Source organism: Bactrocera neohumeralis, chromosome 3 (assembly GCF_024586455.1).
Source record: "Bactrocera neohumeralis isolate Rockhampton chromosome 3, APGP_CSIRO_Bneo_wtdbg2-racon-allhic-juicebox.fasta_v2, whole genome shotgun sequence".
NCBI classification, from domain to species: domain Eukaryota; kingdom Metazoa; phylum Arthropoda; class Insecta; order Diptera; family Tephritidae; genus Bactrocera; species Bactrocera neohumeralis.
This window is the reverse complement of record NC_065920.1, coordinates 25,840,377-25,860,254: the sequence shown is the minus strand read 5'-3', so window position 1 is coordinate 25,860,254 and position 19,878 is coordinate 25,840,377. Positions and strand designations below refer to the sequence as shown.

Sequence of the window (19,878 nt, the reverse complement as noted above, 5' to 3'; positions counted from 1 at the left end):
CTACATTTCGTTAATTTACATAATTTCTTGCGTTTTCAATGTTAACACCCACAGGTTCAAAAGTTTTTGATAAAATCGCTTATCGAAGATTTTCTAGATTCGCATTCGAATATGGTATAATTTAATCGTTGAAACTGAAATGGTGATTCTTGTTGTCATATACTTAGATCCTTCGTTTATCAGCTAACCAAATAACGAAGCTTGTATCTATATATAACCTAGATAGAAGTCAGATTGGGGAAAGTTAGGTTTTCTCAAGTGAAGTTGGGATTACTTACCAAAGTAACAGCACCATGCTTTAAGTTGTTCTTGTTATATTTATAGCAGACGCAAGGCAATAACATAATACCTTGGATTTTGTTTTTTTTTCGTTCTCAAGATAGTCGAGTCTACGTAACCGAAACGGACCCGGATTTTTATCCGGCCATGTACAGTCAATTCGGCAGATTTCTGCCGCTGCAACAACAACAACCTTTAAAAGTCCTAAGTTTCTGCGTTTGATTCCAGAGTATGAATAACAGTTCGATAATTCAGGAGTGTAAAGAAGACCTAGTCGTATTTCTTACACCATCTAAAAAAGATTTTCTGCTTGTTTTATCTTGTTAAACAAAGAATAACCTTAAGTTATACGAAATACAATATAAAACTAGATTATTTACTTTTACTTTTCGAGTTTATAATAAAATAAAGTTATTTTTTACAGTGTTGAATTTAAAAACATAACCTTAAAGTCAACTACACATGCTAACAACAGTATGAATCAAGGCATATAATACAAATGTCTCTATAAATACGTAAATATTTATATATAACGGTAGTTACAGCTGTAACAATAGAAATAATTACATAAAAAATACTAAAAATATTTATGTTTTTTGTTCAAAAAACAAGCAACGACATAGGTACGCAGTAAATAAGCTAAATCAATTTTCAACACTAAATGTAATGCTTAAATGTAGAAGAGAATATTGGAAAAGTGCAGCCAGGTGAGAATAGAACAACAAGAAAAATACATACTCCTAAAATACTATGTGGAACTTAACAACAATACACACACACACGCGCTGTATAGTTAGATAAAATGGGATGTGTACAACAATAACGGTTTCAAGTAGCCATTACGTAGTTGTTGTTATTGCAACATTAAGTTTTCACCTTTCTCTTTATTGTCGTACGTGTCAAGGAGCGTTTATCCGTACGTATTGTCGTCGCCGCCGCCGTCGTCGATTGCGTGCGCACACTTCGGCTGCGGCTCGAAGGACCGTCTGTGCTGCTGCGCATTGTTGTTGTTGTCGAGCTGCGCTGCTCCTTGTAGATACACATCAGCTCATCAGCACCATCTGGACAGTCAATTTTCTGCAAATACAATCAACACTTTACCAAGCACTTCACAGTGCATCAGCGTGGCATAAGCTCACCTTGTCGCAGAGTTGATTGACTGTGATGCACTCGCCGCTCACACAGCGCAATTGATGGGGCGCACAAGTATTTGCTGGTTTTTTGCGCTTGCTGTCGTCGTTATCTTTGTCGTCTGCGGATGTGTTGGCCGGTTCGGTAGTGATGCCGATGCGCATTGAGGCTGCCGGTTGCAGGGGTGTGGTGGCACCAAAGGATACTTTATTGCCGCCACTGATCAAGCTATTATTGTTGCGATTTGTTGTGGCGAGGCGTGAGGTGGTGGCGGCCGAGGAGTACTTGAATTTATTCTCCGTGTCGCTGGTCATCATGATTTCCTTGCTGTCACGGAAGTTTACTGCAAATATATTTATATATGTACATTTGTGAGATAATGAACAAAAGAGAGTGGGAGTTAGAGGCAAGAACTCACCGAAACCTTTGGGTCCATCGCCGGGCACACTGTTTGTCACCTCTTCCGTAGATATGCCGCTTGTGCGATTGGTGATTTCATGCACTTGAAACTTCGTGCCGTTCTCATCGTCGGTGGCCGCCGTGATGTAGGTATATAAACCTTCATTAGTTTGATTGGGCGATAGGAAGCTAGCGTATGAGAATATACGTGGAAAAGAATTTAAGGCGGCTTCATCGAAAGTGACCGCTGTTTCATCGCCGGAACCATACTCATCACATTCCTCCTCATCGGAACCATCGAAGCAGTCGTATTTCAAATCGCAGCGCACCGACTCGGGCACACACTTCTCATTAGAGCGGCAGCGGAACTCATCCTGATGATCGCAAATCAAACAGCTCTCTTCATCCTCACCAGCGGCGCAATCCTTGATGTTGTCACACTGCCACTGCTGCGGTATGCAGGTGCGGTCATAGCAGGCGAACTCATTGTCGTAACAGTAGTCGCGTCTTCTCGTGGGATCCTCACATTTGTGCGGATCATTGGAGTCGGGGTAGATATTGCAGTCAAACAGTTCGTTTAGCGCGTCCCAGTTGGCTATGACAATGGAGCATGCTTCAAGTACGGCTTTAAGACAAGAAAGAAAGTAGCACCTATAAATTCTATTTTTAATAGCCTTTTAATGTTGATTACCTTTGCAAATTCTCCGACAAGGTGGCAATATACCAATATGTGAAGGTCTACATTCCGGTTCTAGTGTGACGCAAATGAACTCGAGCGCACGTGTTGAACAGTTCGAATGAACTAGTTGTTGAAAAGCTTGCTGATCGTTAAGCTGTAATTTTGTTGTCGAATTGTATGTTAAATCATAGTCCAGCACACCCTGACACATCGGCAGCGTGGTTGAGTAACAGCCGTTATCTTGTGCGGTGGTGCGAAAACCTGATGACATGGCGTGTGTGGGCTTAGACTTTGCGAGCGGCGGTATCGTGGGTGATACTTTAGCCAAAGTCTTGGTTGTTGGGGTAAAGGGTTGATCTGGTGAAAGACCCTGTTGGAAAAAGAAAGAGACTGTGTAAATAAAAGGAAGTATTTGTAGACAACTTCTCTTTTTATGAATTAATAGATTCCATGACGTCTGAGTCATGAGTCTTTACTTGGGGGTAACATTTGAAAAGCACCTTTTCCAGCTAGATTCACTTCTCACAAAGATTATTTCAAGCCAAACTGTCGTATGTGGACATACAAGTATAACTTATATGTTATGCAAAAGAAAAGGATTTGTCCCTAGCCTAGCCTCGATACTCGGTAGCTTTCACTGTAACTACAATATTTATACATCTTCGATTCTTAGGCCTTGACATGTTATTTCATGAATGAGCTGATTTTAGTGCCAGGTCATAACGGAATCGTTAGAAACTATGAAGCGGATGAGTTTGTAAGGAAGGATATAGTCCTATTGATTTATTCAGACTGGGGACGACCCGGAGTCCCGACGCCTTTTTGAAGTCTAGTACTGGATGGACCGACCTCACCTAGGTCCGGTGATTACTGGTCGAGAACAATGACACATGCGACAGCGACATGATTCTGCACAATGGAGCACGATAGGGCCGTTGGAAACTATGAGACCGATGAGCTTGCAAGAAAGAATATAGTCGTTCCGATTTTTTCAGACTGGGGACGACTTGGAGTTCCGACGGCCTTTTTAAGTCTATCACTAGATGGACCGGCCTCACGTAAGTCCGGTGATTCCTGGTCGAGAACTGTGACATGCGCGACTGCGACATGATTCTGCACAATGGAACCCGATAAAGCAGTAGGGAAATATGAGGTCGATAAGCTTGCAAGAAAGGATATACTCCTTCCGATTTAATAAGACTGCGAACGACCCGGAATACCGTCGGCTTCTTGAATGCTATTATTGGACGGATCGGCCTCACGTGAGTCTGGCGCTCCCTAATCAAAAACTATCGCTTGCATGGTTGCGAGTTTACTCAGAAGACAATTGTAGAAGTTTGATGGAGGAAGCAAATATCTCGATATTTTCTTCTCAGATGTCTAACTGAATCGGACGAATTGATGAATTTCAACTCTTCAAACGGAAACTTCGTGAATTCCGTTCGTGTCTGTACCTCGATCTAACCTTTTCTAATACGAACAAAATCTCAGTCCTATAGCACATGCATTAAGAAAGAACATGAATGTCCACAGACTGAGAACGCATTAGTCGAGAAGCGATTACAATTATGAATTACTACTTACGTTATTAAAGAGCCTCAAAATGCGGTGACCCTCTTCGATGGGCACACCAAAGCTGTTCTGATGACCATTAAAACCGCTGTAATGCAGCACGTTAGTGGGTATCAGAGCCGCTTCGGCGCTGGCATATGTCGTGGTGTCGGACATAGTCTCATCTCTGTCCTTATCAACAGCCACTTTGGTGTGCTGCTTCTTGTCGCCGGCGACAACACCTTTCGAAGGCACCACATACTTGAATGTTGTGAGTTGCTGCTGCTTGGGCGGTGGTTGACGCGCTTGAGTGCTAATTGCACGTAAAATCGTCGATTCCTGTAGGTGTTGCCGATTGTGGTCTGTGGTTATAGCTACATTTGAATTGGTGGTGCTGATTGCCGAAGTACTTGTTGTGGTTGCAATGCTTTCATCAACACGTTGCCACACGTCCAACGTGTTTGCAACAAAGTTGATGAGCTGCGCTTCATTATCGGCTAACTGCGCCTCCTTGCTAACTTCCTGCCGTCGTCGCTGGTAACGCTCTCGCGCCACACTCACATCGTGCAGCCAAATGCAATAGGTGATGAGACCGAAGAATAGCAATGTGCTCGCCACAAATATAATGGGCCAGCGTAGATATTTCCAACGACCGAAGCGCTGTAGATATGTGCGCAGCACCGGCAGCGGGGGTGGCTGTTTCACGCTCGTCGCATCTTGTGTGTCCAGATAGTAGTTGCCGGTGAGTGGATACTTGTAGCGGCGCATTTGCAATTCGGCCAGATTTTCCGGACTACTGATCATACTAATGCGATATTTGCGGTGGCCGTTGTCCGACGTTGCCGCTGCATCCCGGCCATGTGAGGTGTGTCTAATGCTGTCATTCAAATCGCTGTTCGTTTGCCGTTTGTCATTGTTGTTGCCACCCCAACTGCTGCGCAGCGTGGAAGCTCGTGAGTAGCCATAATTTGCATTCAGGTCGCTGTTGGCATGCAGACTGCTATTATTATTATTGCTGCTGTTATTGTTGTTGCCATTACTAGTGGTGTTGTGCTGGTGCTCATTAGTGGTCACTGTTTGTATGCTGATATTCAGGCCGTGTGGATATTTGGTCGCTTGCCGACGCAAACCCTCAGCCGTGCGTCCACTCGTATGCCCAAATTTCGCTGATTCTAGTTTTTTGCTCGGCCCCTCACTGTTGCCGTGGGCATCGTGTCGATTTTTTCTGCTGCTGGCCATGTAATTGTTTGTTTTGCCAGTCTCGGCCATATTTATGGCCATTGCAGAAGCGTTGCCATCACATTCAATGGCATCGCGACCGCCAGTCGCGCTAGCCATTATGCCTTCAACTATTCACCTGTTGCTTGCTGTGCTTTTGAAGTTTCGCCGGTGCTAATCGATTTCGCAAAGTTAAATCAGCGATCTGCTGGTGCTTTGCCACACATCCAAACACACACACACGCGTGCACACGAAGTCACCAAGAATGAAAATGTCAATTGCACTTCGGGTGAGAAAGAGTAGCAGTTGCAGTCTAGTCAAATGAAGCCACGGCGCGCTTAGCCATGAGCTACACTTATAGGCACGGCTGTGTTAGCGGGAACTGCTGGCTGCTTGCACTTTGATTTCGATTACGTAAGCGAACGCATCTTTTGCACACCAACCAATCAGCTAGACGGTGCGGCTTGGGTATCGGCTCGTTATTTATTGGTGTTCGGCGTAGTTCTGCAGCAGCTAAGATCTCGATTGCAGCTCATTGCTAGCTTTAACCACGCTATTTACTCATTTTATCCACATTTATTATGGGTTTGGTGATCTGCCAGTGCTTTCGAGGGGTGCGTTGCAGTGTTACTGGTGTGGCATTAAAGTGTTAGTGGCTCACGTTGCTGTAGAATAGAAAAAAAGGTAAAGCAAACAATAAGACGTTGATTAGATGAAAATGGAAAGTATTAAAAAGCGATAAAATTACAATACTTTTTTTAATTTACTCAATAAAGTCATGAAAAATCGTAATTTTTAATTGCATATCTCCTATCAAGAATGTTTATTTTAAGCTACAGGGTCGGCACATTGATTGAAACTCATTTCGAAGAAGACCGTGAACAAAAGATTATTTGTAACACCTAAAACCTGAAACTACCGGACAGCGCCCCAAAGTATAAATGCATTTTCCACGTACATATATTTTGGTTCCAATTGGTTCAGGTGGTTAGGGACACCTTAGCCGCCTTGGTCGGGTACGAGGCCGATCTAAAACTTCTGCCGTACTTTGGGTCCGGCATCCGGCCGCAATGCGACTCCACATTGGATTGAATTTTTCAATCCTGCCTGCCTTTAGGTTTCAACCACAGCCACCACGAATCTCCACAAAGGGCCAAACCCAATGAGCAGATTGGAGTAAACTCCAAGGGCTAACTGCTCCCCGTGGTACCAGGTTAAAGTTTCTGGTAAGATCTTGTAGCTTTTGCTACTACCAGTTGAGTCCCCAAAACTCAATGACTGGTGACATTTTTCGTTTGAACAACAAATGTCTTTATATCAGGAACAAATATAAAGCCTATAATATCATATCAAGCTGAGTATTATAGCACTATTTCTGACATAGACTATGCTGACATTTCAAGGCAAGCCCAGAAAGAAAGACATAATGCATATGGATTTTAGTCGCTTCTTACGACAGGCATGCCTTACTACGGGTAAATTCTAACCCCTACACGCAGGGAGATGAAGAGTGGCCAGTCAGAACTTCTAAAATTGCGACGAATATTCACTTTGCTAAGAGCTAGTAGGAGAACCTCTTACGAATAAGTTCTAGTTTTTGACCAGCGCTTGCTGAGCTCTCTGGAGGTCCAAATATCCAACGATAGAACGCCAGAGAGAAAAAATCGGAAAACCGACTCTCTTCTTTTTGAATGAAATTGAGGAAAGACTACCCTTCCCATACAAGACTTTACATATATAGATAAAATCGCGTGAATATTTCTGCTAGCTTCCATGTACGAGCCGTAATATAAGGAATCGTATGTAATATAAGGATTCTCAAACATCTGGTTGACTTTATACCGTTAATATTGTTAATTTTGTGTATAAACCACTTCTTCTGGTAATAATATTTTGCGATGTCGAAAAAGGATAAAATATACCAAAAATAGGCATTACAAACTTCTTTATGTCGTACTATCGGCCAATTTGAGATGTTTCCTTATAAAACCCATAGAGATTACTTTTCTGGTGAAAATACATATATGGTGATAACAAAAATTGCCTACATCAGGTATATACTATACACATCTCCCATACACCTAATACAAGAACTTCAGCTTCCGATTGACAAGTGTCTTTCAGAAGTGGTAAGAGCTTAAATTTTTCAAAAGTCTCGTTTAAGAATTTGAAACGAGCTAGAAGTATTCTGTGTTTGGAAGGCATTGTTCCAGTATCAGCATATCACAGATATACCATATGCGGGAAATCATATGGATCATCCTGACTAACTTCGCCTAAAAAACTATGAGTCGAGCCAGCAATTTTTAAGGCGAATTTTAAAAAATCTGAATAATCGGTTGTATAAACATATATGTGATATAGTTGTCCGTACTGGCCAATTCCGACAAATGATGAATAGAATATCCAAATGCATTTAAGTATTAAATTCCATTAAAATATCTCAAACACTGATAAAGAAATTCGTATAGTCCCTAAACAACTTTGCCTTAAAATCGATGGCTCAAAAACAGTTTAAGAAAATTTTAATGGTTCTTACATTCGTTCCACTGTAAGTCTGACGATGTCGGTTCAATCAGGTCAAGGTTCATGTTAAATAAAATTTAAGATATTTAAGCAAAATTAAATGGAGAAGATGTTGGTGTAAAGCCGAAAATGTAAGAAATCGGTATACAAATTACTCCAACATATAATGATTCCCGTTATGCTGACAGATTTATGTAAAATATGTCGATCATTGTGTGTGATTTATTCATAAAACTGCTCGGAAATGTATTATCAAATATAGTTGGGTAATGTCAAGGACTAATGCCATCAATCCATACTTTCCTTAAGCCTCAGTATGCTTTATATAGTGATATCTGATTTTCCATCTGTCTTTAAACCGTTTGACCAACATATTGTATAAGGGGTCAATTGATAAGTCCTCGATGAACCATGGCATAGGTTGTGGCACACTAATTATAGCGACCCTCCAACGTTCCGATAGCATTTTTGTAGTACGATTTATCCTTTGCCTCAAAATAGGCTACTGTTTCGACGATCACCTTTTATTTCGACGAAAATTTATCTGAGGATATTAAATAGTCGCTGGAGGTCAGATCTGGAAAATACGGTGGATTCATGGATTTTGCTATCGTTTTCACTGACTTCTGACTTGGTGCATTGTCTTGGTGAATCAGTCATTTTTTTTCTTCAAATGCGGCTGCTTTTCGGTGATTTCGTTCTTCAAACGGCCAACCGACTTTTGCATTTTCCACGTTTTGAAGCGGGTTCATCCTGTGCAGTCCACTCGGATGTCTATCGATTGGACTTCGGAGTCAACTGATGGAGCTATTTTCCATCCATTATCAAATATTGACGCAAAGACGCGTTTTTATTATACTTGAACATCTCCAGCGCCTGACATCTCCAACAATTTCACTTTATAGTCATACAAATCCTTTTCTGGACTTCTTTTTTGATGTTTTGGTCGGTAACAATCGCTTTTGGGCGTCAACTGTGTTCACATCTAACCTAAGTATACCCATCAGCCAACAGATTTGGCTCCGTTTAATTTTTTCTTGTTCCTCAAACTGAAATTACAGCTCCGTGGAACCCGTTTTCAATCGATCGAAAAGATAAAACAAAATTCCATGAAGTAGCTGAAGGCCATCTCAAAATGTGCCTATGAAAAGTGTTTCGTGGATTGAGAGAATCGTTTTATTTACAATTTCAGAGTATTTGTTGGTATGCAATTTTGTATAAATATATTGCTTATTGTCCTACTCTTTGTCAGTATAAGAAGGTTTTCTTTAATTGCTGTGATCTTTGTTTGGAGATCTTGACGGTAGGCGATTCTAGGACCCAATTTTACTGAAAAGGCAGCATCTCCTACCCGAATATCCAGTTTGGACCCAAGCGTAATTATGCTTATCGCTGTTTCCCTGTCCATTTTCATAAGAATTCGAAATCATATATTCGTTTAATTTGTAAAAATCGCTACTGCATACTATGTATATATATATCTATATATATTAGAGTTTTCCTACAAAACTATGAGTTTCATTATTCATAATAATTTTTTTTCGTTGAGTTATAAAATTCATAAGAAATAAAAAATTTTCCCAAAAATAATCAAACTTTAACTGTTAATATCTTTTAAACGGTTGGGTTTACGAAAAAATCATATCAGACCTTTTTTATAGAGCATTCAATTTCCTAGAAAATCTAAGGAACAAGATATTTTTTCAAGTAGTTGGAAGCGAGATATAAATTTTTCTATCTGATAATAAGAAAAAATAGAAAACTGTATGTAGGAGGACCTTCCCGTTACAATTAAAAACTCATGTTTGGAGAGGCTTTCTTAGAGGTGTCTAAGAACCTATTTTTCACTCTAATATACATATACATTAAGGTGGGCCAAAAAAAAAATTATGTACCATCAATTTGTAATATAAGATGAAAAATTGAGGAGATTATTTTTTATAATTTTTTGTTGGACTTTAACTACGAATAACAATGAGTTGACTCAGCAAAAAAATGTTCTAGACCATTTTTGTAGATCATAAATTTCCTATATATTATCGCTTACATTATTTGTTTGTGTAACATGTAATTTATATGAACCGTTGACCATATATCTAAGCAGTTGTTTTTAGTCATGTCGGACGAGATTTTCATGGTAGTATTTGTTGAAAAGACCTGCCGAAAAGCATTGCCACCACCTCTGCATCAACACAGAGCCCACATACATGCAAATATATACCACGACAAATATTTACCCATACCCTCAACCGTGTACTTCAGCCGGTTACTTTGTCAGACACTTCCATAATAAACAAATCGTCGGAATAAATCGAATCACAATTTCATAGACGAAACGAAATGAGAAGTCAAGTAAAAGGGTCAACCACCAGCCAATTTGGCAGCTAAGCGGCACGGCTGCCAACAATTCCAACAATAGCAACAACGACAGCAATATGTAAAGATTTTATTCGCATACATACATACACAAGCACATATGGATGTACGAAGCACCGAGTGACTACCGCAACCACAGAGCTGTTGACCAGGACAATTGACTTCTTTGCAGCATCATTCATACACACAAACATGGTACATAGGTGCACATGTACATATATACATACATAATCATATATAATTGTATGTATGTATATATGTAAAGACACAAGTGTTTGCATTGCAAACTAACAATTTTGCAGCTTTTGCAGACGGACAAATCTTCATGGCGAATTCGTGGGTTTTTTTCTGCTTGGCCAATAACTTGGACCAGCATTCGCTCTCGTTGATGGTGGGAACTGTAGGTTTGTTTTGTGTTGTTTTTTTTTTGTTTTTGGTTTTTGGATGATGCAGACAGCGATTCGCCGCAAGCAGTGCTTGTTGTTGCGATTGATGGTCGTGACGGATGCGGTGCTGTTGTCTGCAGCACCGAGCTGATGGAGGCACAAATAGTCAAATAGTTTGACAACCGAGCAGATTTTTATTTGAGATTTTATTTGTTTCATTTTTGTTGTTTCTATTTTCATACTTCTTAGTTATAAGGCAATGAGGAGTTCCAAACCAAAAATTATATCTGCTTGTTGTTGTTGTGCAGTTAACGATGCTTTTGGTGTTTCGTAAGTTGTAATAAAATTGGTTTTTGATAACATTTTGAAATATTCGATAATAAAATTAAAAAAAAAAGAAAACAACAAAAACAAATACTAACATCGTGAATTTCAGGCAGACATGCTCGTTATTTTGGTGAATAATTGGTTTTTAAAGCTTTTATACGAGTATGTATGTATGTATATGTTTGTGTGCGAAGCGAAACTTAATATGATGAAGGTGCGCCTAGTGGCAGCATGTGGCCATATGACAAGCATAACGGTATTACATACATATATTACAATAGAAAGGATCTCTAGACTTTAAAGTTTGAAGCGCTAATATTTCATATTGAAAGTAATATGCAAAGAAGTAAGGAAGGACTAAGAACGGGTGTAACCGGACATTTCATACTCTTCAGCGTTCGGAAATTAGTGGTTCATTGCATTTTTGGCTTTAAATTCGGTCACAATCATCACCACGAATATCGAAAAAAAAACAATCAGCATTAACTTGATTTTTGAGCGGCTTTGGCGTGGTTTTTTTTTATTTCGGATCGTTTTATTCCCTCCATTCCAATGATTGTTGACTTCTTTTGTATATCAAACTCATAAACCCGTGTCCCGTAGACAGTTATAATGCTCTCCATGGTAGTTTCATAATGGTACTCTTAAAGACCTAAGTGTGCCCCACTTTACTCAACTAGCTACTGCCAGAATCATGCTTATAGGTTCTAAATTAGTCTTCAGGTGATATCGGAGGTAGATTGTGTAAGGTTTCGAAAATGTATTAGAAATATTGTAATCTAATGTAGAAGGGGAACAAATTTCCATACATTCGGAATTGATAACTGTAACTACTTACATTTGGGTGAGACGAGCTACGAAGTGCAAGTTTTTGCAAAAGCAATTCGAACAAAGTCCGGCGTAACCGATTTATAACAAAGCAATGACTCTTTCTTTGTACATAGTCTTTGAAAATTAAGTTTTTGACAGCGACCCGATGTGTTTTGAACCAGTTAAGGACGTGGCATTGCAGCATATTTCATTAAAGGGGCCAGTAGGGTAATCTGGCCCGTTTTTTTGACATTTTTTTTCATAAAAATTTTTATTCTACAATAGAACTTTTTTCACATATCATGAGATATACTCGTACGAGTATCGTGGAGTGTTTAAACAAATTTTTTTCAGATTTTTTTGATGCCATCTGTCGGAGAAATGGCTGGGTGAATGAGATAAACACAAAACCCCAATTTATTCTTAAAAATTACGTGAATGGTTATCGTCCTTAGTAGAATCATAAAAAATTTTGATAAATAAAAAAGTGATTAACTTTGTTTTTTTTTAATTTTTCCCATGTTTTTTTACATAAATTTTGCCATAACATTGGCAATAAATTATAAAAAAGATAGGGACGATAGCCAGGCGTTTGGTAACCATTAAAAAAAAAAACTAAGCAAATCGGTTTAGTAGTTCGACCGGAATCATGTCCGCCAGTTTAAAAAAGTGTGTTTTGAGAAAAACGCGTTTAAAGTTTGAGGTGTGCACTCCGAGCACTCCGAACGTCGAGCGGTATTATTATTTTTGGGCCTTTTTCGAAATCTTCCAAGGGTAAAGTGGGTTTCTAAATTAATTCTAAGGGTATAAGGGAACAGAAAATGCAAAAAAAAAAAAAACGAAAAAAGATTACCCTACTGAGCCCTTAACAACTGTCAAGCCATCATAGCATCAACTTGTGCTGTAGTTTGCAACAGTGTCACAATAATAACTGATCACAAATAGATGACGTAATTAAACCAATGAGTACTTCATTGAAAATCTTCTCATCTTCAATTCAAACAAAAAAAAAAAAAACTACTAATCGTTTCTGATTTTAAGTTTCTTTTTAGTTATATGAGAAAGACATCATTATCTAAGTAACAGTAAAATATTTAAGTTCTAATTTTCGTAAACGCTTGTTGGCATATGTAGACCATAAACTTGACGTAGTCTGACAGGAAATAATCTAACGGCGTCAAATCGCACAACTAAGGCGGCCAATTGACTGAACTTGATTTACAATAAATCGATTGAGGCATTCGCTGTGTGGCTTGCGGCGCCGTTCTGTTGGATGTCCTAGTTCATATCACCGAATTTGAGCCAAAAAAATTGGGTTATCAGTGAGCGGTAGCGATTCCCATTCACAGTAACATACCCGTCACGGAAGAAGTACGGCCCAATGACGCCGGAGGTCCATAAATCGCACCAAACCGTAATTTTTCGGGTTGCAATGGTGACTTATGGACTTATGGAGTAACCTACATATAACGCATATTTTGCTTATTGTCGAAGCCATTCAGCCAGAAATGAGCCTCATCGCTGATGATGATTTTTCGATGAAAATCCGGATAGTTTTCAAGTTGTTGCTCAGTCCAATTAACGAGCATACGACGATTCTGTCGGTCAAGCGGCTTCAGTTCTTGCGTCAATTTGATCTTTTGAGGATGTAGGCCAAGAAGAATTGGCACTGCAAAGAAAATACCGTGACTTTTGATTATTTTGGTGGACCAGTCGTACTACACAATATATCACAATGTTGGTTGATCGCTATAAGCGGTGCAATGCTCACGGTGGCTCCATAGTTATTAGAATTTTGTTAAAAATGAATAAAAATAAGTATTACCACATTCTTAAAAAGTTGATCAGTCCGATGGAATTCTATAACAACTTTGCTCAGTCTCGACTTGTCTCAGCTTATGCTAAGCCTGCTGAGTTTCGACATGGCAGCTGTATTAAAATGCCGCAGCATGCCATCGACCTTCATGCAGCATTTAGATTCAAAACTAATTTCACTCAATAATTATATTTTAATTATTATATAGCATAGTATGTGTATACATACATACATAAAAATATATACTCATACACACTTATGATTTATTACTCGCTCTTGTCTAATAATTTTGTTTAATTTATCATTAGTAGTGTTTAAATTGTCGTGTTTCGAACATTTTGAATGCGAGTATTGGATTTCGTTGCAGCAAACGAAGCGTTGCATGATTTCAATATGTGGCAAGAAAAAAACTCGGCGATTTTCTACAATCATAAAGCAAGCAATTAAAAGTTGTAAAAAGATTTCTTCATTTGGTCAGCAGTTGGCAAACGGACGAGCAAATTGTTTGTGCGAACATTTGTGCGCGTTTGCCTTAGAATGCATGCATATTATGTATTTAAGTGCATATGTATTTATGTATATGCTCGTAAGTACTTCTACATGCTTCGCGCTGTTTTTAATAATTATTGTATATAATATATTTTCTACTATATGTAATACCTCAAGTAGCAGCTCAAGTGAATGCATTGATTTACGGCTTGATCCGATTTAAATGATCAGCGCTGGAGCCGCCAATGACGACAACGGCGGCGGGTGGATTATGCTATTTATTACCTAATGCCAAAAGCTTATATATATACATATGTATATACATATTTACACACATTCATACATATATATACATATACATATACATATATAGTATGTCTATACATTTCAGCTATTTTTCGCGTCGATTTTGCTGCATAGCTCACCTTTGGCGCTGTGACTTGACTTATTCACAAGCCTTTTATTGGCAAACGAGCAGCTTAAATTTCGATTTCATTTTATTAGATCTTTGTTAAAGTACTTTATTATAGCTTTATGTGTATGTAGTTTTGTGTGTACGAATGTGTGTGGGCATTATGAGCGCTCATATGCGCTTAATAGTTTACAATGGCTTGGCGCTTTGCCTATTTTTTTCAAAATTTTCATGTCGTACTATTTGTTGTTGTTGTTTTTATTATTAAACTCAGTGGCGGTGGAGTATGAGTCAATGAATGGTTGTGGTTGGAATTGGTGTCGCGCAAAATAAGATACATACGTTAATATGGAAGTTGTAATTTTTTCTAAAAAAAAATATTTTATAAATATATTTTATAAAATAATGGCAATAAAGGAAAAAAAAATATTTTTATAAAATATATTTATAAAATTAATATGGAATTTGTAATTTTTTAGAAAAAAAAATATTTTATAAATATATTTTATAAAAATATTTTTTTTTCATTATTGCCATTTGTTTTTAATAGTTTTTAGTTATTTGTTTTTTAATTTATTTGTTAATTTAATATTATTTTTTAATTTTATTTATAATATTTTATAAATTTAAAATTATTTACATTAAATATTGTTAAATTAGTTTTGGAACAAAGATTTATTTTTAATTTTTTTTACAAATTTTTAAATTTCATGTAATTTTCTAACTTTTTTTATATTAAAAAATAATTTTTATTTTTAGTTTTTAATTTTTTTTATGATTCTTTAAATATTTTTTGGATTTTATATGTACATATATAATTTTTCTTATTTCTTAATTTTTTATTTGTTTACATTATTTTATAGTAGCGTAATGAATTCTTTTTTAATCTATTATTTTCTTTCTTATTTTTTAATTTCTTTAAACTTTATATTTTAATTATTAATTTTAATAACTTTAAATTTATTAAATTTTTTCAGTTTGTCAAATATTTTTGTTTTCAAATTTTTTTTTAATTTTTTATATGTTTATTAATTTTTTAACTTAATCTAATTTTTTTTTATTAAAAATAAATTTTTATTTATATTTTAAATTTGTTTAAAATATTTTTTAATGTAAAGAATTTATATTTAATGTAAAGAGTTTTTATTTTTAAAAATGTTTCTTTAAACATTTTTTGCATTTAAGTATTGATTTCAATTATTATTTCTTAATTATTTATTTATTTATTTTTGTTTTTAAACTGGTGTAATGATTTCGTTTTTTAATTTATTTATTAATTTAATACTTTTTACTTTTTCAATTTCTTTGCACTTTATTCATAAATTTCAATAATTTAAACTTCTTTATTTTTTTTATTTTGTTAAATTATTTTGCATTTAAAATTTTATTTTTATTTTAAACATTCTAAAATGTTTTTATTAATTATTTAATTCGTTACAATTTTTTAGCCTTTTTGTGATTTAAGCTTAAGTTTTATTATTACTTTAAAAAATTTATGTTCTTTAAATATTTTTTGAATTTAAAAATAAATTCCTTAAATTTGTATGTATTTTTTTAATATTTGTTCTACTGTTTTTTTTAATTTACTATTGAATGTAATATTTTTTAATTATTTTATTTATAATTTTTTATATAATTAAAAATTTATTTGAGTATTTAATTTTTTCAACTATTTTTGCAATTAAAAAATTTTTTGAAATGTTTTTATTAATTTCTTAATTTGTCTTAATCTTTTAAATTCAAAATTAATTTTAAACTTTATTTTTTAATTTTTCTCTTTTTCTAAATATTTTTATATTAATAATTTAAATTTTTTAATAACTTTTAATTTCATTTAAAATTTTTTATAATTGAAATATTTTTTAAATTTTTGAATTTTGTTAACTATTGTTGCAATTAAAAATTTATTTTTATTGAACATTAATTGTTAATTTGTCTTATTATTTATTTTTAATATTTAATATTTTTTTATTTTTTTATATTAAATTTTTAAATTAAAATTTTAAACTTTTTAATTGTTTTATTTTAATATATTTTTAATTAATTTTCTTTTATACAGGTGAATTTCCGGATCATTAAAGTATCCGGAATATTTTTACCAAAGACATATCAGAACTATGTTTTTATTTATAAATTTGTTTGTTTATTATTAATACACATTTAAAAAAAAAATAAAAACTTGAAACAATAAAGCATAAAAGCGAATGTAGTGAATAATTGTGATCCAGTTAAATATTTTTGAAGTTTTTAACCCTGTCCGGATTACAAATCAATTAGGCCATGTCCGGATTAGCGGGCCTCTACTGTAATTTTAATATTTTGCATTTAAAAATTAATTTTTATTTTTGTTTTTTAATTTTACTCTCTTTAATTTTTTTTTATTAATTTTAATGTTTATTCAATTATTTCGTCTTTGACTTTCTTATTAATGTAATATTTTGAAGTTTTTAATTACTTTTATTTTTAGTTATAGTGCTTATTAGTTTTAAAATTTTTTAACTGTATTAAATATTTTTGCTAGTAAAAATCAATTGTTATTTAAAAATTTTAAACTGTTTCTATTTATTTTATAATTGAATTTTTAGTACTTTTGAGATTAAAAACAATTTTTTCATTTTTATTATTGTTTTTTATTGTTTTTTTAAATTAATTTTTATTATTCAATTTTTTTTTCTACATTTTTTCTAATGACATTCTTGCAGCATACACTGTGTCTACACAATTCAAACCGAATTCCTTGCGCAGCGTTGCACTTACTCACATACGTACTTTTGTACATATACATACATACATATATATATGTACATATTTACCACACTTTTTTGCTCACCTGCAATTTTTTCCACCACTTAATGAATGCAAATTTTAATTGTTTTCCCATTGAAAGTCTCTGCAGGTTATTGCTGTTGTTGCGGCAGCGAAGCACGGCTTTTTAGGGTCTCACACTTGTTTGGCTTATTTTCACATTTTCGTTATGAATGAGTTTACATTGCTGAATCGTAGCGTGGGTACTTTGATTTTTTATAATCTCTTGTAATTTTTTTGATGTTGTTTTTTTAGTGAGCCCCTGCTAACTAACGGCAGTTTTTATATCTTTATTTTTATTGTTTCTCCACAGATTATTGCGAATTAAGCAATACACTGCACACTTGCTTCAATTAATTAATTTCTAAATCACATTTGATTATTTTTTAAATTTTTCAATTAAAATTTTATAAATTCCACTTTAGTTCACTAACACCTTGTACAATTATTTTCTATGTAAAACCGTTGCGTTTGCGCGCTGCGCCTGCAAAACCGCGACTAAACCCATAAGCGCCAAGCCAAACAAATTTGACTGAAGTGGAGGCATGAATATCTCACCGCATTTTTGTGGCGTTCTTCTGAGCAAATTGCAGACTCACACACACACACACACACATGTGCTGTTGTTTGGTAGCAGGTTCACATAACTGATTGCTCTGCAGCTATTTTTTACTATTTTCTACGTGTGTATATTTACAATATCCGCACTACAACTTCACTTTTAACAGCGGCTTCAACTTTGCCTTCAGCCAGACTTACGCTTTGCACACACTACACACAGCCGACGGAGCGAGCGCGCGGTCGTCAGTCGTCGAACCGTTCAAGTCGAGTCTCAGCAGTCAGCTGCAGCACTGACTGAGCTGAGCTTCAATTTCGATTTCAGTTTGAGTTTTAATCTTGACTTCGATTTTATTCGGTTTGGCTTTCAGTTTCGTTTTCATTCTTTACAAAGTGCAGAGATGCTTGTGGCAAAAGAGAGAAAACATGTGTGCATCGATTAATACCATTCACGAGATTTTTGTACAATATGAATATTTATAGATAATACGACAGGTTTCTGAGGGTATGAAAGGCCCTCTAGTCTCTACATATTGCTAGGTTTTGGATCGTTCTTAAACGTTTGGTTTCTTTAGTATTTTAAAAGCGTGGTTGCGGCACGATATTGGTTGAATATTTGGCGAAAAACTCACGAAGAATCAATGCAGAATGTGGCGGTGCATTATCGCGGTGCAAAAATCAAGAGTTGTCGGACCATAATTCCGTCCTCATTTTACAAATAGCGGATAATACTCAAATAGTATTCCTTATTGACAGTTTGGCCGGTCAGAAGAAATTCGGAGTGCACCACACCTCGATAATCGAAGAAACCTGTCAACATAACCTTGAACCGGTAGTACTATTGAACGCACACGAACCCTGCTCCGAAACTGGAATGTTCCCTGAACCCTGGAAAAAGCAACAACTGGTGCTAATTAGTCAGGGAAAAGGAGATCCCAACTAGGCATCAGCATACCGTCCAGTATGCATGCTTGAAATACTAGCTTGAAAACTCTGTGAGAGGCTACTTAAAACCGGACTCGATACGGCTATCAATGAAGCTGGAGGACTTTCCTCCAGATAATATGGCTTCAAACCCGCCAGATCTGCTCTCGAAGCTATGAAATGCTTCACTGAAAGTGTAGAAGCCGCACAGCGTATATGGCTTAAATACAATAGAATAGTGTTGCTGGCGACTTTAGATGTTCGAAACGCTTTCAACAGTGCTAAATGGGTGGATATGATCGACGCTCTCGTAAAAAGCTTTAAAATAAAATAAGAACTACGGAGCTACCTTAGCAACAGAAAACTGCTGTACAAAACTAGAGAGGTATCACGACAGATAGGGGTCACGTCAGGAGCAGAACAAGAATCCATTTTAGGCCCAGACTTGTGGAACAGCAACTACGACACTATACTAAAACTCAAAATGTTAGACGAATCGTACTTAATTGGCTACACGGACGACATTGCAGCGGCGAAATTATAGCAAGAGACACAAAAGAAGTTCGAATAAAGCTTAATCAGGTCATGATACGGACTCGGAAAAAAACAGAGCTATTACTGCTAACATATAAGCTCCCTGCGGGGAGGGAGATAAGAATATTCCCGCGGTAAGGCATACCTGTCCTATGAGGCGACTAAAATCCAAATGCACTATGTCCGACATTCACATGTCTGGTTTATTGAATGTCGGCATGGTCAGAGATGTCAGAAAAGTGCTATATTGAAATACTATCATATTCTTTAAATGGGTTTGCGATTATATAACAAACACTAAAATGAATGGGATAACAAAAAAATCATACAGTCGGGTTCTTAAGAATTCCTCGGAATTTTTGGGGGCTCGACTGGCAGTAGCTTAAGCGCAAGCTTGGGCTACAGGTCACACCAAAGACTAAAACATGGTACCACGGGGAAAAGTTCGCTCCAGTCTGCTCAGCTTGGCCCTTTGGGGAGATTCGTGGTGGCTGTGGCTTAACAATGCAGGAAGGACTTAGTCCAATGTGGAGTCACACTACCTATCGAAAAGGTAAGTATTTCAATTTGCAAACGACTACAGATATTCTTAAGACACAAAAATCTGTGTGTTTCTAGTAAGCACCGTACTTAGGCAGATAAGACTTGGATTCTGCT

The 19,878-nt window shown here is 36.1% G+C and overlaps 1 protein-coding gene across 2 annotated transcripts in view; it reads right to left on the bottom strand.

The window, feature by feature from the left end:
- Positions 1–698: 698 nt before the first annotated feature.
- Positions 699–19,878, bottom strand: part of LOC126752758 (uncharacterized) — a 32,696-nt gene continuing 13,516 nt past the window's right edge. Inside the window, exons 1-6 of one of the 2 annotated variants that reach the window (XM_050463729.1) lie at positions 17,231–18,046; positions 4,073–5,923; positions 2,501–2,858; positions 1,829–2,434; positions 1,419–1,753; positions 699–1,356 (exon numbers count right to left, since the gene is read on the bottom strand). In XM_050463729.1, the coding sequence (XP_050319686.1) occupies positions 1,144–1,356; positions 1,419–1,753; positions 1,829–2,434; positions 2,501–2,858; positions 4,073–5,377 (2,817 nt within the window). In that variant the 5' untranslated portion in view covers positions 5,378–5,923; positions 17,231–18,046 and the 3' untranslated portion in view covers positions 699–1,143. Of the gene's footprint in view, positions 1,357–1,418; positions 1,754–1,828; positions 2,435–2,500; positions 2,859–4,072; positions 5,924–17,230; positions 18,047–19,878 lie in introns of those variants that run through there. The other variant, XM_050463730.1, reaches the window with a different exon arrangement.